Here is a 22,108-nt window from a genome sequence, read left to right as displayed (position 1 = left end):
GGGGAGCGGGGAGGGATCGCGGCTCCATCGTGCGGAAAAAAGTTTGTCGGCCGTCACGGGATATAGCGCGAACCACACGCAACGCAATATGCATTATGCTGCGAAATGGCAGGGCGAAATTGGAAAAGTGGAAACACACACACAATACGTGCCCCCCCCCCCCAATCACCCGCGCATACACACGAATAAAAAGAATTTCAAGGACGCGTACTGAATAAATTTGCCTGCAGTCTGACATAAAATTGTGAACTTCTTCCCCGGTCGTCTCATGCACTCACCTGAGTCGGCGAGTGTCCTCCCAGGCTCCCAGGGTCAGGGTGCGCTCTGCTGTGGGCTGGAACCTGAAGCCCTCCCTACATGTGCTCCGCGCTGCTTCGCCCTGCTCCGCCGGGTGGGTCCGGGAGGCTGACGCCCTCGCCCGCTATACTTGTTGAGCCCCTATACCGCCTGTTGCCTGCCCGCCCTTTAGCTCGCGCCAAGCGCTTCCCGACTGACAGCGGCGGGCAGTGACAAAGCTGGGGAGGAGGAGCTCGGGCGGGCGGCGCGGCTGTGCACACGGACTCGAGGCGACTGGCGCTACCCGGGCCCCCGGCTGCGCACCCGCTCGCGTGGACCACGGTTGTTGGGCCGGGCCGAGCCGGACTCCGGCTGGGTGCCCCCCCCCTCCCCTTCCCCCTACCATCCCATCCTCCATCCCCTTTCGCATCTGCCCCCTCCCAACCCAGCCTCTCTAACTCACCGCTCATCCTCGTATTCTTCGTCGCCTGTTCTCTGCGCTCTCTATTCTTTTACCCACCCTGCCTCCTCGGGCTTGCGGCCCCCGCCCCTCCATGTCCTCCCCAACACCCTCCGGCCGCACTCTTTGTCTTTCTCAGACGTTGTATGCAACGTTATTAAATGGGCCACCCCCCTGAAGTAAGGGAAAACAGAGGAGGGGGGGGGGGGGTCAAGGAAGAGTCAGCTGTCTTGGCAGTCTTGTTCTCTTTTATTCCCCTGCCGCCATCACGTTACGCCTGGCGGCTCGGTGCAGAAGCAGTACAGCATGAGCGCCCGCTCCGGCGCGCACCAGCTCGTGTTGCCGTACTTGTTGAGGCGGGTGACCCTCCCCGCCAGCCTCATGACGTTCTCGGCCACCAGGTGGCGCACCGTGCCGGCCAGCAGCGCGTCCCCGGGCGTCGTTTGCACCTGCGTGTCGAGAGGACGAATCCGGGTGTCAGAGCGTCTGCCGGGCGGGCGGAGGTCGGGGGACCATACAATGGTCACTCACCGTGATGAGGAACTCCTGCTCGCGCACCCTGTCCGGGGGCTGGCGCTGGCCGAGCAGCGAGGACGGCTCCCCGCGCCGCGCGTCCCTCACGGCCCGCAGCCCGAGGCGCGCGCACAGCGGGTGGGGCGCCAGCGCGGCGTTGATGTTGTCCACCAGGAGGCGGGCGGCCTGCACCACGCTCGGGTGGTCCGTGGCCACGGGTGTGAGGTGCACGCAGGCGCAGAAGTGCGGCACGACGCCGGCCTGCTCGCAGGTGCGCGTGTCCGGCACGGGCAGGAACAGGCTGACGGCGCGCGGCGGTGTCCCGGCCAGGACGCGACCGCGGAGGTCCTCGGCGGCGGCGCGCAGCCGGGGCTCCTCCAGGGACGCGAGGTCGGTGAGCTGCGCCACGGTCTCGTGCACGTCCATCACGGTGACCAGGCGGCGCACGTTGTGCCGCAGGTTAGCGACCGCCACCGGGTACCTGACGACGGGCAACTCAGCGTGAGCTGAGTCCAACACCACTAGCCGCCAGCAGGCACCAGACCAGCTTACCGGCGGTGCATCCAGGGTGGCAGCACGAAGCTGAGCACGGGGAGGCGGTCCTCCACGTGGCCCTGGTACGTCGAGACGATGGGCCCCACCCGGTTGCCGTGGTCGCTGAGGAACACGAGGGCTGTGGTGTTGAGCACTCCAGTCTCCTCCAGCTCCTGTGGAGGAGAAAAGCGAGGTGTTATTGTGGAGCGGGAGGACGGGGGCGTCATCTCGGTCGGTGTTTAACTGTACCTCCAGGAACCGCTCGTACACCGGGTCAGCGATCTGCGCCTGGTTCAGGTAGTCGTGCGTCAGCGAGGTGCCCCAGGCGTACTGGAAGAACGGCGTCCTAGTCTGCACCATGGCGCGTACAAACCTGTCGACGCCGACGGAACCCGTGAGGAACGACACTCTGTTAGGCCTAGCCTAGCACCAGTATTACGTCATCGGCGCGTACTTGAGAGCGAAGTCGAAGAGGCCCTGGATCTGGAAGCGCGGCCCGAGGCACACCGGGGACGTGTTGCCGGCCCGGGCCCTGGACCTGGGCAGCTCGCGCTCCGCGGCGAGCAGCAGGGGCCTGGAGTCCACGTCCACGGGCTTGCGGGCGAAGCCGGGGCTGTGGAAGTGGAACAAGCCGAGCCTCGCCGCGTCCTCCATGAGTGCCGTGGTGTAGCCCTGGCGGGCGAAGCGCTTCCACAGCCAGGGACAGGGGTCGAAGAACACCGAGTTGTCGAGCAGGCACCGCCGCTCCATCTCCCGGCTGGGCTGCCCGGACAGCAGCGGCACCAGGTTCACGTACGAGTAGTCGTCCACCTTGTTGTAGCCCAGCATGTTCACGGCGCCGAGCCGTTGCAGAGCGGCGAGCGTCCGGGGCATGCTCCGGACCATGTTGAGCCTCGACAGGTTGTCGGCGCCCAGGAGCAGCACGCTAAGGCCCCGTCTCCGGCGCGGGCGCCGCTGGGCTCGCACGAACCCGTGGAAGTCTCGGTACACCTCCGTGCCCTCGGAGGTGCACTCCACGCGCACGAACTCGTCGAAAACTGGGGTAACATCCTGGATCGGCGTGCACTCATCCGAGTACCTGGGGCGAGCAGCGCGATGTTACGGCGACGACAGCGTGCCCCGGGCTCCTGTGCAGACCGGGGTAGGCAACCCGACGGCGCGGGCGTACGGCGGGTCGGCCCGGCCTGCACGGGGCTAGGGCGCCTGTGGAGGCCGGGGTAGGCAACCCGACGGCGCGGGCGTACGGCGGGTCGGCCCGGCCTCCACGGCGTTCACTCACTCGATGACGTCGCCGAACTTCGCACTCCCGCCCGGGGGCAATGTGAAGGCGGCCAGCCGAGAGTTGTTTGTGCCGTCCAGCTCCGGCAGGGTGAAGTTTGCCTGCTGCAGCCACAGGGCGCGCATGCAGCATTGCAAGGAGGACGGGCTGACGCCGTAGAGGCCGGCGCGTTTGCGCATCAGGTAGAGGTACTCGTCGTCCGACCACACGAGCGGCGGCGGGTCGTCACACGTCACATCGGCGTAGTCGTAGACGAACTCCTGCACCTCGGGGCTCATGACCTATGGAGCAGCGGCAACAAGCAACTAGGGCGCCGATTCCTTCGTGAGTTAAAAATGAAGACAGCATCAATTCCCCCTACCGCCAGGTTGGGGATGCGGCAGCCGGGCGTGTCCACGAGGAAGCTGCTGTTGAGTGTCTGTAGGGGCGCGTGCTCCAGGCGCGGTCCGGGGCCTGCCCACAGAGAGGGTCCGCGTCAGGCTGCGGGGGGCAGGGCAGGGCACACAGGGGGTAGGGTGCACCGCGAGCACTCACGGAACACGTGGTACGGCCTGAAGCGGGAGCAGGCCGCAAGGAACAGGATGACGAACGACACGAGGCAGATGAGAGCCACGAACATGGCGCGTGGAACGCGACCCGCGGCCCCGCCGGCCCGCCGCCCGCGTCCAGGGGGCGCGGAGCAATCCGCTGCGTCCGCTTCCGAGGGGGGCCGGTGGGATCGCCATTGCCAGCCGCCGGGCAGCGCCGGTATGCACCTGCGGCAGACCATGATGGACGTCACGCGGCTCGTCGCAATGAGATACTCTCGTCCGCCACGTAGACACACGCGCCGGCTGCTGCTGACCTCAGGGTGACGAACGTCGGAAACTTCATCCCTGCTGCTCCGCTGCTGCTCGCACCCCGCCGCACACCCTGTTGTGTCGCGCGCGCGCCTGCTGCCCCTGACAACGAGCGGACCTGCTCGGCGCGGCGCGGTGCGGCGGGCGACAGGAGCAGCGAGCGTGAACAGCGCGAACAGCCAACAATCAAAGGCGACGCGGAGGACGGAGCACACCTCTGGCCTTGGTTCGATTTTAGTTGCACCCCCCCCCCCCCACACACACACATACACACTATCCCTTCCACCTACGTGGCTCAATACGACTATTTCGAAGGGTTCAAAATCTCCTTTTTCCATCAAAGTGAAATGTTTGAGTTTATCATTATACGCTCAATCCGGTGTTTTTGTTCGTATTTCCAACAGAAACTCTGACTCTGGATTTGACAAAGAACCACCGAGACCCAACGATTTTGGAACCGCGAGATTATGACTCACTCGCACTGTTTCTGCGACTCGCTATCTCGCGGTCCCGGTCCTGGTCCAGGCTAGGGGCAGAGGTCTCCCTCACTCTGTGGTCCCCTCCTCCTCCTCCCGCGGCGCGCACTCCCATGCGATAGCGGAGAGAAAAGTCAGCGGTCGGTTTGCCTCGCACGCCGCACTCACCGTCGTCCTTTTGCTGCAGCATGCCGCCCCAACTGCACGCCGCGGTCGTCGTCACGGCCGCCCTGGTGCTGCTCGCGGTGGCGTCGGTCGACGGCGCCCGGCAGCAGGGCGACACTGTCGAGGTCGGGGAGCTGGTGTTGGTGCGACTCAACGTGACGGGGAGTGGCGGCGTGGTGGCGGGTTTCATGATGTGCGATGCCAAGGCCTGCAGCAAGGTGGAGCTGTGGAGCATCGAGACCAGCAAGGCGCGGGCCATCCGGTACAAGGCCTTCGTGGACTGCAACAGCGATGGTTGGGGGGGAACAGAGGCCCTAAGCGTAAGCACACCCACCGCCCTGAGTTCAAATACCCGACCACCCGGTTGCTGATTTTTTTTATCTTCAATTTCTTAATATTTAACTTTTCCACTACTCTTCTTACACGGCTCGCTGGCAGAACGCTAAGAACTCCACCAGACAGTTCCCGGCTTCCACTTTGCTCCTCGTGACCCGGGCCTCCGATCAGCTCCTCACCGTCAAGCTACTCCACGATCGCACCGGGATGTCGGCGACCAATGTAGCCCTCTCCAAGACAATGAACCGCCTTTACATCAAGGATCACTGGAGCGAGACATTTTCGCCCGCCAACATGACACTCGAATTCTTGCCCAGTGCAGGTGCGTGCGATTCCGACTGCAATAGGTTGCTCCGAATCTGCTGATGGCTTTCAGAGCCGGACTGTTTGTGTTGCCCCTGCAGAACACCACGAGTGCGCCAACGGGGGTGTGGCCGCCGCAGGGGCGTCCGGCTCTTGCGAGTGCGCGCACGGCTTCGACGGCCCGTCCTGCGAGACAGGTGAGATAGCTCCTGCCAGAGCCCTACTGCAGTACTCCTCTCGTCGGCCTCTCTCTCTCTCCGCCGTGACCTCTCCACGCCCCTCTTCGGCAGCATGCGGCCCGAACCGCTACGGCCCCGGTTGCAGCAGCAAGTGCTCCGGGCACGGCCGGGGCTGTCGGGGAGTCCAGTTCAAGGACGTCCAGCAGCCGGACACCAAGATCTGCGGGGCGGGGTTGCACGGCCTCCTCTGCGACCAGGGTGAGTTTGGAAAAGGGGGGGGGGGGGACTTCGCCCAAACTACAGCCCACTGAAGCGAACAACCGCTAAAGTTTCGTTCGTGACGTGACAGTGTGCGGCCCCGGGCTGTACGGCCCAGGCTGCACCCTGAGCTGCGGCCAGTGCGACCCCGACCGCACGCAGTGCGACCCGTACACTGGCCAGTGCCCGGCGGGCTGCCGACCCGGCTACCACGGGCCGTCCTGCCAACGCGGTGAGTAGGAGCCTCTGGGAGGGACGCACTCTGTTGCTCTAGCGATCCAGACCAACGAGCGCCTACTGACCCACAGCGCTGACCCACCTCACCGTCGGGCCCGACATCACCAACGTCACCGACACCTCGATCAGTGGCACCTTCGCCCCGTCGACGGACAACGTGAAGGGTTCCGGCGTCGTGTCGTACTACGACGTGCAGTACAGGGTGAGCGATACGGTTGGCTGTCACGATGTCATCCCCGCGGACGTCAACGACTGCCCTCTGGTGATTGCCAGGAAGCGGACGGGGCGGGCCTGCGCGCTGGCAACTGGGTGTCGGGTGCGGTGGTGGGGCGCCTGCCGAGCAACTGGTCGGGGTCGCCCAAGCTACACGACTTCGTCGTGAGAGGACTGCGTCCGGGAGCCGAGCACGAGGTGCGGGTTGTCCTGCTCGACAACGCACTGAGAGGCTACGAGGCCGTGCCGCGCGTCCGCGTCAGCACCACCGGGGCACGTAAGATTCGCAGGATGGGTGCAAGGCCTCCTCTCCGTTTGGACAGGCCGAGGCTCTGATTCGTGTACTTCGCAGGTCTTATATCCGACATCATTGTCTACGACGTAACGGCACGCGCGGCAAACATTTCGTGGTTTAACCCCGCTGGGGTTGCCGTCCTTGTGCAGTACGAGGTGAGCGTTTGAGAGGACACCCTATCTGTCCTGTACCTGGACGGACAACGTCGTACTGACGTTCAACTCATGCGCCACTATGGGCATTCCCGCGCAGTGCGTCAAGCTGCTGGCCTGCTCCGATGACTGCTCCCAGGCGTCGGGCATGTTCATCATCGACGAGCTCGAGAACCGCACGAGTGCCAGCGTCGAAGGGCTGCTGCCCGGGGCGACATACCGGGTGTTGGTGTCCCACAAGAACGCGGCCCGCGAACAAGCCGAGTGCGCTACTTTTACAACTCCATTCACAGGTACGCAGAAGGTAGCCTATCTTTAGGCTACGACTACAGATCCCGGTGTCTCTGACCTCTTCTCACGGTTCCTTTAGTCCCGGACGCCGTGCCCGAGGCTGTGGTCGAGGGCGACGAGGTAGCCGACAAGTCGGGAGCAGGGGTTGGCGTCGCCGCCGGCCCTGGGGTGGTCTCGGTGAGCAACGTGTCTGCCACCATTCGATGGAGGATGCCCGAGTCCTGCGTTGACCTGAACGGCATCGTGTCGGGCACATGGTGGCAGCTGTTCTTCCGGGCGGCGGTCTGTCCGCAGGGCTGCTCCCCGGTCGAGCATTCGTCCTCCGGCTTGACGACGAGGTAAACTTCGATGGTTCCGCGGTTATGATCGGGCAATGCCCAAATCTAGCATTGAACACTAATCCCCGTGGACGTCTCTCCTCACAGCATGGAGCTGGAGTTGGAGTCCCTCCAGCCGAGCACGGCCTATGAGCTCCGACTTTGGCTCTACAACACCGAGGGTTACAACCGGGAGCGCTACTTAAGAGTGGGCTTCACAACAGCGCGGAATGCACCGGCGGCATGAAGTGATTGCGAGAGCATAACTGTAAATTAATTTCCGATAGTGTTCAAACAATAAAGCAACAACGGGATACTGGCAAGAATCGTGGATACCCCATGCTACAGAGTATTTCTGTTCCTTCTCCCTCTACTTTGTGATTGGACGAAGTGTTCACCAACGGAGCCAACGGGCGGGCACCCGGCGCGTCAACCTAAACAAACTCAAACTTGTCAAAACTTAACCTTAATAACACACATCATTATTTACCGTTTCTCTCGCAAATCACTCCCGTATTATTTTTCTTGTACAATATAACTAAAAGTATAATATATCTTTATTAAAGAGAAAGTGTAAGAAGCGCTCGTCTGTTTTATTGTTTCGAATGAAGTCTTACACAGTAATGTTATGAAATGCACTGTATCTACTGAGTATTTTATCATTCTATGCATACATCATGGAATATACCGATAGTTCATCCAAACAGTCGAATCAAGAGGGTTTCAAGTTTAAGGTAATCTTGTTTGCTCAACTGCTTCCTGACATTATCTGTTATCTTTTGTTATTTAGATATCCTTATGAAGGGGAAACAGAGTTGAATCTTGTATAATGTTTTTATACATTGTTTTATTTTATGCAGTATGTCGCTGAGGAAGAACTTTTGCAAATTGTACGCAAAGTACGTAGAGAAAAGCAGAAAGAAAAGGATGCTGTGCAGTGGCAACGTTTTGTGGAAGAAAGTCAGAGAGCTTGTTCCAAACAAGCGGTAAAGCTGCTCACTCAAAGTATATCATTGCAGCAGGAGAAAATAAATGTCATTCAATCTAAGAAAATGTTTTGTCTCTCTAGGTGAACTTGGAAGAATCTAAGGCTGTTCAATTAACTTGTCAGCATTGCTCTCAGGTAAGATCTATTAGTATATGATTATTTAATCGGTATACATACACTTCCCATTCAAGCTACTAATTGTAATTTTTTTAATATCATGAGTGAAGCTTTTAGATGGTACAAGAGACGAGCATTTCATGAAGACAAATGTAGAAACAGAGTCCGGCCACGAAAGTATTCCACCAGAAGTTGAAGAACCAAATTTTCCTACAAAGAGTGCTTTGCCTACTGGTGCGCCTCCTGTTTAAAGCACAATTTACTTTGATTTTTGTTGTCGGCCCTATCTGTAAAAGTGTGTGTTGAAAGTACATCGGAAATCTGTATATTTTTGACAGATGGTGGATTAACATCTCGAGAGACTGGGACTCATCAGCGTATTGCACTACTCCGCCATAGAATAAGCTTAGTGCTAGAGAGTATTACCGGAATGATTCAGTGCCGTCCAAGGGAACCCGATGGACCTGATGATTTAGAGCGCAGGAAAATTCGTATCAATGAATTTCTCTCCCGGTTTTCCCGAAATTATCTTTTTCAATTTCAGAGGCAGGCAAGTTTGTAATGCAAACTCTCCTCTTCCATATTAATTTTTTTAAAGATATTGAGTATACTCTAAAATTTAGTAGGACTTTTAGCTGAACATTCTGACCTCTGATACAGGTGGCAGAATTGCGCCGCCATGTTGCATCTGCATCTCCAGAAACTCCTGGACGACATACTGAATATCAGGCATTGATGCAAAAGCTTGTTTCAGCTCATCAAACAGCCCTCCAAAGCCTACAGGTAATTTAAGTCAATTAATCAACTGTTCAGGACTTCTTTCGTTACTACTATTTATTTAATACACAAAATGATGATATAGATTTTGACCCCATAGTATATAAACTCTGACGACAACTTTGTCCTTTTCCCCGGGAGGCTTATTTGTCACAGATTCCAGCATCATTGCAAGTATCAAACATCTTTGGAAAACTGAGAGACCTCTTACACCATCTATGTGAACTTACTTCCTTAAAAAATCAACTCAGTATCCATGCAGGACTAATGGATGGCTGTGACGAAGTTGAAGACACAGATGTATGTTCTGCTTGTTCCTACTTTTTCTTATTTTATTCTATGCCATGTGTACTTAATAAATTAATCAAATTTTCAGGAAGTTAATGTTAAGTGTAAAGAACTTCTCACTTTACTTGAAGAAAAAAAAAGAGAGCCAGAAGAAATAAGTGTTAGTGCCCGTGCTAGTTCTCCTACTAGTGCCAGAGGTAGTTCAAATTCCCGACGTCAGCCCCCAGTACTTCACACAAATGGGTTGGTACACCAGGCCTCATGGAAGAAATCATCAGCATATTTGGCACGTGCTAAATTTGGTGCTCCTTCTTCAATTCGAAGCAGTAATAGCCCTCACACATCATCACGAGGACATCAATCACATGAAAAGGTATTTAGCTTTTACTCTTAATTTTTGAGAGTCTGTATTACCACTTTTTATGATTAATCTTATCACAGAAGTACATGAAAAATGTTGAAAAGTGTGACTGTTGTAACTCTGAGCTGAAGGAAATAGTCACACATATGCATGATGTACTTTGCAATAAAGTTGCTGCAAGAAAAAGGAAAGGGAGACATCGCTCTCAGACCGGTGGTGATAAAAATTCTTTGACCAATAAAAAATCCACCTACCCTTTGTAAGTATGGTTTGTTGTTGTACCAGTTGCAATCTATATTTATTTAACTAATGCATCATTCATGTTTCCATCAGAACCAAAGTTAAAAACTTTTCTGACAATGTCCAACTAGTCATAACGCGACACTGTGACACTGATGCTGAAGACTTTAGAGATGCAGCAACAGACACAGCAGATCTGTCTGAAAGAAAGTCACACCAAGAGGGTATCTATTGTAAAACTTGTTAAGCGGTGTTATGAGTAGACAGGAATTGTAACTTTAAAACTATGATGTCACTGTTTTTAGGAGAAAACAAAAAAACAAAAAAAGTTGTATGGGCAACCGGCAATTCAACTTTTACTGAGCCTAATGCAGACCCTTTATGTGGTGGTATAGATAACAGAGTTCTGCAGACATTGTCATCCACTGCACCTATAACCACCAGTCATCATGGTAATTTAATTTAACTTCCATCGTTTTCTGTTTACTTTTTCATAAAAGAAGAATATATTTTACTGTGTCAAAACTAGGTGACAACTCTATAAAGCTGAGGAAAGCACCCGAACAGCGTATTTTCAGTTATAAAAACAGGTTCCAGGAATATAACTCACAAGTTCAGAATCCTGTTCTTCAGAGGTATGCTTGTTATTAGATAACTTCTCTAGATCAACCTATTGCAAGTACTCACAATTTTATTTTATTTTTTCAGGATGTGTGATGATATTCTAAATGGCGTTTTTCAAGAAATTTCTGAGGAATTGGAGCCCAGCTTTCTTTTGGAAAAAATGTACAATTTAGAGTTTAAGGACACATAACAGGTCTATAGATAATAATTTTGAGTTAGGAGTATAACAATTAAAGTCATTTTACAATATTTGTCTATGCTAGAACATCCAACAGCATTTATTTCTTTTGATACGAAAGTTCCACATATGTACATCAAATACAACTCACACAGAAACATGCCAAGCTTAAACATAAGTAATCCTAGCTTGTAAGTCCATTTTCCCAGACCGAATTGAGGAAGACAGACTTCCAAGAGACTTAGTGAAGAGATTATCAGGCATGGAAAATCTCCTCATAAAGTCTTAAAGTGGACTTCTCACAATAATATAAGTGAGTCCACATGAAGCAAAGAGCTGTAAAGAGAAAATTGGAACTATAATCTTCTCATTAATAGTATAAGTAGTATAAACTTCCACATGGTACTTTGTTGGATCAAAGGACTACAGAGATAATGACACAAATATCTCAGAGAGTGGAAGCCTTACAAATGCTGAATTGAGCTTAGGTAACATGTTATGTACAAGGACTATTCCACATTCATATACAAATATACATAGATATAATTTTGAGAATGAAATATCACAGTACTTGAGAATACTTCTAGGTATGGAAAAATGGACTACAGCTGAGCTGCTCCGACTACTCATGAACATATAAAATTTAAGCAATAAATAACATGAAACTTGAATTGCTTTGTTTACATTGCATGGTTGGAATTAGAAACTGGTTCATAGTACTTAAGTCAAGTATATATAAATAGGTACGATCAAAAGGTCAATTTGTTCCCATCTTAAGGATCTCGAAATATGCAATTTGTTAATTAAAAGGCTAGAAAAATGAAAAACCACAATGAGGATGCCTCGAATATTTCGTAGTACTTGAGAATACAAGTTGACTTCTAATGTGAAGTATCTAGTTAAATGCAATTCCCTTATTCACAATATTTAAAGCAAAGTTAATTACTAAAATTCTGGCCTTGATCCCTCAAAATTGAAATTCAAAGAATACATTCCTACAACCAAGAGATTGAAAATGATGACATGCTTCTTTCCCCTAAAAGGAATGATTTAAATAAAGAAAAAAATACAGTATTGCTATCTGGACTTAGTTCACGGAAACATGATAGACAACAGAGAAAATTTGTAAACAAACTTTAGAAAATATAATACTACAGGAAGATTTGGTCCTGTTATAAACATCATATTACGCACGGGACCCTCAAGGAAGACTTAAGTCACCATACTGCCGATATGAATAAACCAACTTTGATTGCCATTCTGATCAAGTCTGAACTAGGTCGGAACCCAAAGAACATAGCTATCTATGTCTCCTAACAAATTAGGCATAGGATATCACAATGAATCAGATAGAAAATGTAATCTGATTTAGATTGGCTAAAATATTTTCAAAAAATTTAAATTAAGTCTTTAAGATTATGTAGAAAGATACAAACGATGGTAGTCATTAGCACCAAAAGCTGCGTTACATTTTGGACACTTGCGCTGCCTCGTTTCATATCTTGTTCTAAGACAGTCCCAGCAAAAGACATGGAAACACTTGGAGAGGACAGCATCTTTGCGTTTAACTTTACAGGATGGACATGTAAGCGTTTCCTTATACTCCCTAATTTCCTCTAACATTACTTCATCCAAAGTGCCTGCTAGCTCTATCTTCTTCATCCTTTCTGCTTTGCGACGTAGCTGTGCAATCTCTTCCTGCAGAATACAAATTTTCAACAAGAAAATTAGTACATTAGTAAAACAATACCATTGACAATCAGCACTTTCAAAATGATTTACCTGAAGTCTCTTGGTTTTATAAGCCTCTGCTTCAAGAGAGCTAGTCTTCTCAGTAACAACTTGTTGCGCTTCTTTCATCTGAGCATGGTACTTTTCTGCAGAAAAGTAAAATGAGTTAATTTAAAAAAAAAAAAAAGCGGTTCATGAAAATTTTGTACTATGGTGCCTATTGTAAAATTAATACAATTCTTACCTAGATGAAGTTTTAAATCTGCAGCAGATTGAGCACTCTCAATAGCCTTTCTCTTGTGCATTTCCATTGCTTGCTGCCGCAAAGCAAGCTCTTTCTCCACAGTTGCCAGAGAATTTTGAAGTATTCGTTCTTTTTCTTCTAGCTTGCGGACTACCTGATTGGTAGCTTCTACTTGAGTAGTCATTGTCATTACCTGAAATTCAAATGAAGTGTTGAAAGTATTCAGTTGAAATATTCTGATGTTAAGTATACATTTAAAACTGAGTGAGGATGCAAATGATGAAAATTATACTTACTTGTTCCTTCAATACATCTTTTTCTTCTCTTGCTAATTTATGAAGTTGATTTGATTTGATTCTTTCAGTCATTAATTTAAAATTAGCATCATCTTTTTCCCTAAGCTGTTGAATAAGCCTTGAATTTTGCTCTTGCATATCTTCAAAGGCTTGTCCTGTTACCTCCATTTCATTCAACAAGGCCTCTTCTTCCTTTAATGTAAATTGCAATAAATTAGAAAGATTTGAGATTGACAGCAAAGTACAGTAGCAACTATATGGGTATGCTAACAAATACCTGTTTATGAGTTGCCAATTGCTTTTGAAGCTGATAACCTTGATCTTCCAACTGTTTTATTTTACGCATAGCATCTTCATCAGCCAATTTCTTTCTGTCTTCACGTTTGCTTTCCTGGAAAATTTTAAATATTGAAATTGAGAAAATTGTGTCTGTTTCGTGAATTCCGCCATATAAGTCGGCCCCCGTGTTACGAGGTGTCAAAACTGCGTGTAAAACGGTGTCTATACAGTATGCAAGCAGAGTTGCGGTTTGGAGAGCCTCAAAACCAGGCAAAACTTCCCCAATAAAAAATCCAGAAAGTGGTTTGTAAAAGATCAAAGCAATTGCGCTAGGTAAAAGCCTAATTATACCAACATAACAGGTCAAACCCTGGACCCACCATCCTACATTGGGCTTATACCAAACTGCCCCAGTAAAACCTAGGTTTAATTGGTCAACTCCCGATTTACAGTTACATGTATAACAGTAAATTAAATCACAAGAGAAATGATTTGCATGTTCTTCAAGATAAGTGAAGGCTTGTTGGCTGTTTGTCAGAGGTTCAGATATCTTTCCACTCACATAGATAAGAAAAACCAAATACTACCCATACCTGAATCTTTTTTATTTGTTGGCGCAACTCTTCCAGTTCTGCACGGTTTTTCTTTTCTTGTGCCATTAACTGAACTTTGTCTCTTTGCTCTTTGCTAACTCCTTTGTACATATCCAGGAGTAGCTTCATTTCCTTTTGATCATTAAGAGCTTTCCTGTAACCATTCCAGAAAAAATGTAAAACATTGTAATGCAAAAGGGTGAAGTAAGATCTAATGGAAATAAATACTTACTTCAATTGACCACGTAGCTCACGAACTAAATCTGATTCAGGTCCCTTGGCATCTTTCGGCCGTTGTGGGTCTGGTTCACATTTCACCTCTTTCTTGACATCGTTTACAGCTCCAGGTGTTGGAGTGGCACCTTGAGTTGGTCGAGCAGTAGGCTGAGAAAATAGGGAGGGTAAATTTCACGAATATTGAGAGAGGAGGATTAGTCAGAAAAAAAAGGGTAGAAATATAAACTAACCTGGGCCTGAGCACCAGGCTGAGCTGGGACAGGCGCACCCGGCTTGATGTCTTTAGTGTCTTTGGGGGACATAAGAGACGTATCCATGGATGAAGGGTCGATTTCAGGCTCTTCTGGCTGCTAATAAATAAAACAAAAAATGTTGACACTATAGTTTAGAAATGAGAGGGTGAAGCAGTCTGAAAACAAACAACAAACCTCATTTTCATCGCCACTCCCTTCCTTTTTAATGGACATAGTTTCATCTTTTACGCTTGCTGAGAGGTCTGAGCTTGCTTCTTCTTCCTCTTTGACGGAAGATTCACTTGATGCACATTCTTGTTTTTCAGAAGCTGCATGTTCTTCTAATTTTTGCTGAAGTTCTTCAATTTCTCTCTTCAACTAAACACACAAAAAAAGTTCTTGCTTAACAGAAATTTCACACATGAGAGAAGTCATGATATTAGAACCTAGGTTCTACTATCACGTTGCATCAAATACAATTCTTTTTACCTTTGGGATTTCACTATTGGCCTCTTTGTACTTCCTTTTGTAGCGATGGACCTCACCCTTTAATTGCTGGTTATGGTTTTGAAGAGAGGTGATAAGGTGCCTCATCTCACGATTAATTGGCCCTGTTTGTTCATTAGCTGCAAGATTTTGTTCAAATTCAATGCGTAACATTTCATACTCTTTACGAAGTTGGGCTAGAAGATCCTCTAATTGAATGACTTCAGTGCGGAGCTTCTTTTGTGCCAAAAGCTCTTCACTCTGTATGTATATAAAAAAAGAAATGTAATTAATAAGTTATTAAAATAAAGGTGATCAAATAGTTCAGGCACATGGAACACAACACATACCTCCATCATTTCTATTTGACGTAGATGAGCATTTTTGCTACCTTGTAATTGCTGCCTTGCTTCATCTAGCTGTGTTTTTAATTGCATTGACTCATTGTATAAAACAGAAAATTGAGATTGGAGACATTTGTATTCGGTAGTTTCAACAACAACACTCTCTGGAAGTTGCCTTATCTGAATGTACAGAGAAATTTAAAGGTGGTTAGTTTTCTAAAAAAAAAAAAAATCATAACCCAAAGAATAACAGGACTTACATCCATTTTCAGCTTTTCAACTTCTTTAAGTGTCTCTCTGTGTTGCATGTGCAGTTTATCAAGCTCCTGCAGCCTATTGTTTGAGAGTTCTCGAAGCTCTTCACACTCCTTTTGTAAATCTTCAACCTGAAATCATGAGCCAATACAAAGAGGAGACAGTAATTTCAAGAAGATCATAATTTGATACGTTCAGTATGTGAGATTATAAAACAAACCTTTTTTTGGGACACTGTGGAGACAACATTTACAGGTTTGGGTTGTGAACTACCTTCATTAACTTGTTGTTGTTGCTGCATTTGTTGGTAAGTTTTCAACTGCTCAATGGCGTCAGCTAAAGAAGTTTCTAATTTGTCGTTTCTCAGTGAAACCTTCTGATATTCATATTGCAAATCGTCAATTTGATTACGCAGTTCTGCAGCTTCAGTTTCTTTCCCATTTATTTGATCTTGAAGTTCAGCAAGCTAAAAGCAATGAATATTTAGATTAGATCTAGCATATTGAAATGAATGGAGATCAGACTCAGAAAAGAGGAAAAATAACCCTACTTTTAATGATATAGTGTGATACTTCTCATGTAATGAGGTGTTGAGAGCTTGCAAATTACGGTTCTCTGCTTGAACTTCTATATTTGCCTGCCGAATCGTCTCATCCATATTAGGGGCTTCATCTTCATGGGGAAAATATTAAAATTATAAGCGGATAATTCACTAAAGATTGTAAATATTTTGAACAAATGTTTACAGCAAATATTGATAGTGATACCTCCATCTAGCTCCCCTTTCAAAGCGAGGGTAATCTTTTCATTACGTTGTCCTAATCTGTCAAAGGCCTGTATGACCTTGGCCACAGCTCTCTTTGAAACTTGAACTCTATTGGCAAGCTTTTCATCTAGTTCCTCTTTATCCCATGTGGACAGTTGCATCAAAAATGAAGTTGTTGCTTCATTTTCATCTGTAAATGCCAATGTTAGTACAAAAGTTTCCCTAAAAATGGTGGTAGATTTGATTATCTTTGGAAAATACAGCAGGGTCTTACTTTTGTTTTCAGATTCATCTGCTGTCTCAGCATCAAAGCGTTGAAGTAGGACTCTGATATCTTCATTCAATTGATTCCAATATCTATTTACCACATTAAGCATAGCATCATCTTGAGTTTGCCTTTTCTCAAGCTGTTCAATTCTTTGTCTCAACTCAGCTTCTGCTCTCTGGCGTTGTTCAAGTCTCTGCAGTAAATAAGAGAAATTAAGGAACTAGAACTAGAGAAGGATAAAGATGTCCGAAATTTGACAATAAATAACCCCCCTAAAAATAGGAACAACAAACAGTAGAAAGTGAACTAACCTGGGCAAGTTTCTTGTTCTGAAATTGCAAAACTTTCATGTCCATTTCTTCAAGGGTTGAAATTGGTCCAATACGCATTGGCTCAAACTGGACCTTTTTAACAGGAGGCTGCCCACTGCCATCGGAATTCTCAGCTGGTCTCTTCGACATTTTACTCAAAGCTATTAATCTGCAATAAAATTAGCAATTTTGAAATCAAATCAGGATATATCTCAGATACACACATTTTAATAGAATAATACAAGTGCATATAAAACGTCCAACATAGAAATTGAGGAATAAGTAGTAAGGTTGACAACATTGTCAAAAAAAACATAACCTTAAAAATGTTAGTATACCTAACCATTGACTTTACGGTTCGTCTTTTATTTTCAATTTTAATTAACTAGAAAGCGAAACAAGAATAACCAAGATTGCATCTTTCTGTTTCTGTCAGTAACGCACCAAAATGTATTTTTTTTTTTTTTATTCTTGAAAAAAAAAAATCAGTTCTATCCAGTCACAGCATAGTTCTCCGGATTCTGACGTCGCTCTCAAGTGGCTCACCCGATAATATATATGGCAGAACGTTAGTAAAATACAATTGGACCGAAACTAATTTAGTGGAAAGAATTCTAAAAAATGTATTAATATCATACAAAACTGATAAATCATGCCGAGCCGGCACCGCAGACCAAGCGGCGCCAAACAAACACCGCCTAGGTCAGCACTGATAAACGCGATGGGTACAGGAATTGTTGGTCAATTTACAGTATACGACCAGTTCCAGTTAATAAAAAAATAAACGAGAACTTTGGTTTTAAAGTAGAATACTTACACTTATTGTAAAGAAAAAACGACCGAGACGACAGTACGACACACATGAATTGATTACATCTATACCGCTTCAGTATCATGAATAGCGCGGAAACGATCGAGGAAACACGGTAAAATTGTCATTTTATGGTCGTAAAAACCAAATCTAATGCATTCAACTAAACATTTTACAAAACTTAGAAAGGAATAAAACAGGACAAGCTGCAGATGAATGGCTGATGATGCTTCAGTAGAGTGGAAATAATGACTTTTAGTTCCAAAACCCGCCAGAAGAGCAGGGAGACTATCAGCACTACAACCTCGGTGTACTGCGTTTAGTTGGCATCGTCTGCTTTCCAACCAGCTTGCGTTCAGATTTCAGATTCAGCAGCGGCTCGAGCCGTGTTTTGTGTTCTTTGTGTTCTAATGTGCAATTTTTTAGAAAGTCATGGAGATTTTTCCAATTTTCAAAAAACTAGTACCATTTGTTTTTGCGGCTGAACCCGAAAATAAGAGCCATGAAGGTGTCTCTTCACAGGATCAGAGATCAACGGAAAAAAGTTTCATGCAGCAGGATGAGGTTACCGATCAGCCGCAAGCTGTAAAGGGGAAAAAACCAAATATTTCTGAAAAGCCAGAAGTTTATTCAGATATCATTGTTGAAAATAGTCCCTCATCTCAATATTATTTGGAGAGAGGGAATGTCCGCTACAAACCATCTTGGTCTAGGATGCTTATGATGGTTGATGGTAGAGAAAACATTACCAGGTTTTCTTGTGAGAAAACTCTTTACAGTCTTATTAAGAGTGGTAAGTAGCCCGAAGACAGCTGAATTTTGTATCTTGAAATAGTTACCATATATTACCTGTATCTCATAATGAACAACATTTTCTGTGTTTCAGAGCCTTTAATAAAACTGTTGGTTGGAGCATTAAATTCTTCTGGCTGGTAAGTTGCATTTCAATGTGTTTGTCTGGTGTCATCCACAGTGCATCTTGACAATTTTCTAGAAGGATTCAATATTGTTTGTAAGTTTACCCAGTCTCTCAATTTTCTTGCAGCCCTGTTGACATCCGTAGAAATTTTTCTTGTGAAGTCTGTTGCGATGGAGTTTTAGGGGGGTATGACGCTGAGACGCAGCAAGTTGTAATCTGTCAGAATAATGTTGCCAGTAGTGGTAAAATGGCTACAATTTTGACTCACGAATTGATTCACATGTTTGATCACTGCGTAAATAATACTGATTTTAAAAAACCAGAACATTTAGCATGCACAGAGATTCGTGCCATAAATCTTACAAGTTGTAGTCTCATTGACTCATTTATCTCTGGCTTTGTGAGCTTTACGGATTTGATTAAAAAGGACTATGGTAAAATGCATGCTCTGTGTGTAAAGGAAAGAGCAATGCAGTCTGTAATAGCTGCTTCATTACTGTCTGAAGATGAAGCAATAAGGGTTATAGAAAAAGTATTTCCATTTTGCTATGAAGATTTAGAACCAATTGGTAGAAGGTTAAGACACAAGACCACAGATGGTGACAGAGCGTACTATGACGGTCAACATTATGGGTATGTGTAAATGCTTATTGTGATGGCAGATATGGTTTTGAACCAACATTGTATTTTCAAATTAGTCTTAATTTGTACAATCAATGTACAGTTAATTGTATCCAATTTAGAATGAATGAAAAAAGGAATCAATGACTTGTAAAATCTTTAACATTTTTATTATTACCATCAGCATTAGCCAACATTACTCAATTAGAAATTATGCAGAATCTACTCAAAAAGGGAAAAATATCTTGCAGTCTTTTTAACATCAGTCCTTACATAATTTATGAGTTGAACTCAAATAGACTACAAACATTTCACATATACTAATACCAATAAAAGCAATGATTCTTGTTTTAACATAATCTTTGCTTGAGCTACCTAAATTCTACATTTAATTGGTCCAGTAATTATTTGTCATAATTGAAACAAAAGCACCACCTTCAATCAACTTTCCACATCAGAGATTTACATTAGATGACTAGCAGGTATCAAACAATTAGTACGTCTCATAAATATGTATTTAGAGCTGTGAGTTCTAAAAGCAGCTCAGGTCAAACGATTCATTGATAGACAACACCTCACGAGGTAATAGGTACAGTACAGGCACAGGTAACATATCACAATAAATTGTCCATAATTAGATGGGAAAATTGGAGGACAATTTTAGATTTGTCAAATGATTTATAAGTATGTACATTAAATCTCATTTGGACTTTAAAATTATGTACTGAAAAACACTAAAACTCATACAAACGTAACAATTGAGACATAAAAAATAAATCTGAAAAATTACAGGAAATAGAAGCACTGGATTATATAAAATATCTTAAAATATTGTGAGCACACGTCATTCACACTCTGTACCTCTGATTGTATGTGTGATCAGTAATAAAGTTTAGCATATTGACCTGCAAGAGAAAAGTTTAAAATTTTATTGACGAGATAAGCAGAGTAATGAAAATGTTCCTGGCCAGACAGTACTTACGTCTCCTTGTGATACTTCGCACAACTTTGCGAGTCCTCAAGATCTTTTCTTGTTCTTCCTCACCACTACTGATGATTTCTAACTCATAGTTTGCTTCAGTTGACTGAGGTTCTTCAGACTTTTTCTTTATCTCTGAATTAAAGAATAATAATTTTAATAAACCACTTTTATATGAAATGAAAATAATAGCATGGGAAACAGAAAGAAAAATTATACCTGTTGCCTGCTGCCACCAGAATGTCCTACCCCATATCGCCTTTAACCCTGGTATATCAGAAAGTGATGGCATTGATGAAATAGACTGCAAACATGTTAATTCAAGTGAAGCTGCCCAAGACATAGTAGTTACTAGTCTAACAGCTGAATTCCCCATCGTGGAACAGATCATTGGAAACAGAATCTGATTCTTCGGTATTTTAAAAGCCACACCTAAAAAAAGTTCAAGTGTTATTTCAAGAACTGATTTAAAAAATTAATAAACTAGGTAATGCTTGGTTTTGAAAATACAAATTACCTAAGCGTTGTCTATTTAAATAAAACTCCAATGTTCCTGTCCACATATTAAGATGCACTCCAACAATGCTTCCTTTCCCAAAAGTTGGACCATAAGGCTCACGGCTTCCGCCATGAATGATATCTCCCTTGTACGAATAGCCCCATGATTCTGCATCATTACCCAAAAGGGCAATAAACTTTCGGCTGTGAGCAGCGAGATCAACATGAGCTGTGCCAATGCCAACAACCTAGAAGACAACAAAGTACAATTGAAAAGAAACTATAGAAACAAAATATGGTGAATGTAAATTGGCTGAGGACACTAACCACATCTGTACCATGAATAGATGAGAGCATCTTGATTTCCCACAGATATTGCCTTCCTTGAATTAATGGCATAGTACCCCTGACAGCTGCTGTACCCACACTGTAAACAGGGTTAAAAAGCACTTCCCGTTCGTTGCAGCTTAGCCTGACAGTAGAGTCACATGGAGCATGCTCCCACCACCATTCATTAGCTGAAAGAGATTATTTGAGTTAAATTTTGGGATTAACAAACTTTGATGAATTATCTGACACCAGACAACTGTTCTGAAACAGAAATTAACAGAAAGTTTACCATCAAACTCTTCTCCACAATGGCATTTAACATTGTCCAAGTCCGATTCGCAATCACAAAAGCTACTAGTAGTAGCGTCCATCATTAAGCAAAAGCAGAGCGGAGCAAATTCTTTCAGAAATCAAAAGCAATTTTGCAATGACATATGATATCACTCAGGAATGAAACAACAACACGATTTACTTCAATTCTAAAATCTTATACCGAAGCAGTGCAAAGATGGCACATAAGTTAATGAATAAAAAAAACAACTTAAAATGACACCTTTCCAAAAGATTGTCAGATAGCAGAAAAGTAGAGAACAAAATGTTTGTTTTGTTTGTACGAGGCCGGCCAACCTCTAGCCGAAACGACTCAAAATTATTCGAAAAATATTCAACAAGATTCAACCGTCTCGACGAAATGCACTAATTGTGTCTATAGCTATGAACTGATTGCTAGGAGGACGTTGAAGTTCAATGTAATACAGGCAGCTAGATTGCCATACCCACCTCACTTTACACAGCCTACCCCCACCACGCGCGCCGGCCCATGCGCGAACCCGATGCGCGGCAGCTGCAGCGCCAAGTCGCTGGTGGCTGATCAGCACTTTGCATGCAGCTGCAAATGATGCTAAAATTTAATTTTCTGACTTTGTTCGAGATTTTTGAGGAATATGCTTAATTGTGGAGGATGGTTCAGAGTCGGATGTCTAGTTGTAGGCAAAGTTTGTTTGTTGTCAATTTACCAAATATGTGTAACAAATTAATATGGATCAGTTGATTTGACATTGTAAAGACAATTCCATATGAGTCATTTAAAAGCAAAGCCCATTGTAAAACACCAATTTTAAAAAGAAACATGATGCATAAAAAATATTTTTCTGTTCGCATGCAAGGAATCATATTTTGAAAGAAGTCAATAATCGTGTGCCGGACTATAT

At 45.7% G+C, this 22,108-nt stretch overlaps 8 protein-coding genes across 12 annotated transcripts in view; 3 read left to right on the top strand and 5 right to left on the bottom strand.

Moving 5' to 3' along the window:
* Positions 1-589, bottom strand: part of LOC113209427 (putative ammonium transporter 1) — a 21,003-nt gene extending 20,414 nt beyond the window's left edge. The window contains exon 1 of the mRNA XM_026426937.2: positions 279-589. The gene's annotated coding sequence lies outside the window, so the exon portion shown is untranslated. The remainder of the gene's footprint in view (positions 1-278) is intronic.
* A 413-nt stretch (positions 590-1,002) lies between these two features.
* Positions 1,003-2,866, bottom strand: LOC127748655 (uncharacterized; the record flags this gene model as incomplete). The annotated part of the gene is made up of 5 exons (XM_052273323.1): positions 1,003-1,185; positions 1,268-1,730; positions 1,802-1,956; positions 2,033-2,156; positions 2,238-2,866. Coding segments are annotated over 5 exons (1,554 nt in total), but the record flags the coding sequence as incomplete, so codon positions are not given.
* On the bottom strand, positions 2,852-4,099 carry LOC113209488 (uncharacterized). The gene is made up of 3 exons (XM_052273427.1): positions 3,597-4,099; positions 3,424-3,515; positions 2,852-3,343 (listed from the first exon to the last, which is right to left on the bottom strand). Exons 1-3 carry the CDS (start codon positions 3,829-3,831, stop codon positions 3,059-3,061), a joined length of 612 nt encoding a protein of 203 aa, XP_052129387.1. The 5' UTR covers positions 3,832-4,099; the 3' UTR covers positions 2,852-3,058.
* A 411-nt stretch (positions 4,100-4,510) lies between these two features.
* On the top strand, positions 4,511-7,449 carry LOC113209189 (tenascin-like). Its single transcript, XM_026426598.2, has 11 exons — positions 4,511-4,862; positions 4,981-5,200; positions 5,283-5,378; positions 5,472-5,618; positions 5,710-5,850; positions 5,927-6,057; positions 6,129-6,345; positions 6,421-6,518; positions 6,616-6,808; positions 6,886-7,144; positions 7,232-7,449. The coding sequence occupies exons 1-11, from the start codon at positions 4,566-4,568 to the stop codon at positions 7,368-7,370; spliced, it is 1,938 nt and encodes a 645-aa protein (XP_026282383.2). The 5' UTR covers positions 4,511-4,565; the 3' UTR covers positions 7,371-7,449.
* Positions 7,450-7,602: 153 nt separating this feature from the next.
* Positions 7,603-10,785, top strand: LOC113209197 (uncharacterized). Of its 3 annotated transcripts, none has more exons than XM_052273462.1 (13): positions 7,603-7,857; positions 7,984-8,022; positions 8,193-8,246; positions 8,339-8,462; positions 8,567-8,778; positions 8,889-9,011; positions 9,147-9,305; positions 9,382-9,666; positions 9,735-9,913; positions 9,988-10,118; positions 10,200-10,346; positions 10,424-10,529; positions 10,603-10,785. In XM_052273462.1, exons 1-13 carry the CDS (start codon positions 7,801-7,803, stop codon positions 10,706-10,708), a joined length of 1,722 nt encoding a protein of 573 aa, XP_052129422.1. In that variant the 5' UTR covers positions 7,603-7,800; the 3' UTR covers positions 10,709-10,785. The 3 variants fall into 3 exon arrangements, with proteins under 3 accessions (XP_052129422.1, XP_026282399.1, XP_026282394.1); XM_026426614.2 differs by having other exon boundaries at positions 7,984-8,109; positions 9,738-9,913; XM_026426609.2 differs by having other exon boundaries at positions 7,984-8,109.
* On the bottom strand, positions 10,768-17,768 carry LOC113209182 (E3 ubiquitin-protein ligase Bre1). The gene is made up of 18 exons (XM_026426585.2): positions 17,557-17,768; positions 16,740-16,908; positions 16,435-16,621; positions 16,162-16,350; positions 15,945-16,066; positions 15,615-15,860; positions 15,400-15,525; positions 15,146-15,319; positions 14,799-15,056; positions 14,505-14,687; positions 14,307-14,426; positions 14,072-14,223; positions 13,840-13,993; positions 13,245-13,358; positions 12,968-13,159; positions 12,672-12,864; positions 12,479-12,573; positions 10,768-12,394 (listed from the first exon to the last, which is right to left on the bottom strand). The coding sequence occupies exons 2-18, from the start codon at positions 16,887-16,889 to the stop codon at positions 12,113-12,115; spliced, it is 2,937 nt and encodes a 978-aa protein (XP_026282370.1). The 5' UTR covers positions 16,890-16,908; positions 17,557-17,768; the 3' UTR covers positions 10,768-12,112.
* Positions 17,769-17,862: 94 nt separating this feature from the next.
* On the top strand, positions 17,863-19,246 carry LOC113209713 (mitochondrial inner membrane protease ATP23 homolog). Its single transcript, XM_026427366.2, has 3 exons — positions 17,863-18,343; positions 18,437-18,482; positions 18,596-19,246. Exons 1-3 carry the CDS (start codon positions 17,983-17,985, stop codon positions 19,110-19,112), a joined length of 924 nt encoding a protein of 307 aa, XP_026283151.1. The 5' UTR covers positions 17,863-17,982; the 3' UTR covers positions 19,113-19,246.
* LOC113209722 (SPRY domain-containing SOCS box protein 3) overlaps positions 19,235-22,108 on the bottom strand; it is a 7,166-nt gene continuing 4,292 nt past the window's right edge. Inside the window, exons 2-7 of one of the 3 annotated variants that reach the window (XM_026427398.2) lie at positions 21,678-21,786; positions 20,895-21,085; positions 20,587-20,815; positions 20,289-20,501; positions 20,073-20,204; positions 19,235-19,995 (exon numbers count right to left, since the gene is read on the bottom strand). In XM_026427398.2, the coding sequence (XP_026283183.1) occupies positions 19,970-19,995; positions 20,073-20,204; positions 20,289-20,501; positions 20,587-20,815; positions 20,895-20,966 (672 nt within the window). In that variant the 5' untranslated portion in view covers positions 20,967-21,085; positions 21,678-21,786 and the 3' untranslated portion in view covers positions 19,235-19,969. Of the gene's footprint in view, positions 19,996-20,072; positions 20,205-20,288; positions 20,502-20,586; positions 20,816-20,894; positions 21,086-21,186; positions 21,656-21,677; positions 21,787-22,108 lie in introns of those variants that run through there. The other 2 variants (XM_026427380.2, XM_052273514.1) reach the window with 2 other exon arrangements.

The sequence above is a fragment of the Frankliniella occidentalis genome, unplaced genomic scaffold (genome assembly GCF_000697945.3).
Source record: "Frankliniella occidentalis isolate FOCC.00 unplaced genomic scaffold, Focc_3.1 Scaffold7, whole genome shotgun sequence".
Lineage (NCBI taxonomy): Eukaryota > Metazoa > Arthropoda > Insecta > Thysanoptera > Thripidae > Frankliniella > Frankliniella occidentalis.
The sequence above is the reverse complement of the archived record's forward strand: the minus strand, read 5'-3'. Positions and strand labels throughout refer to the sequence as shown.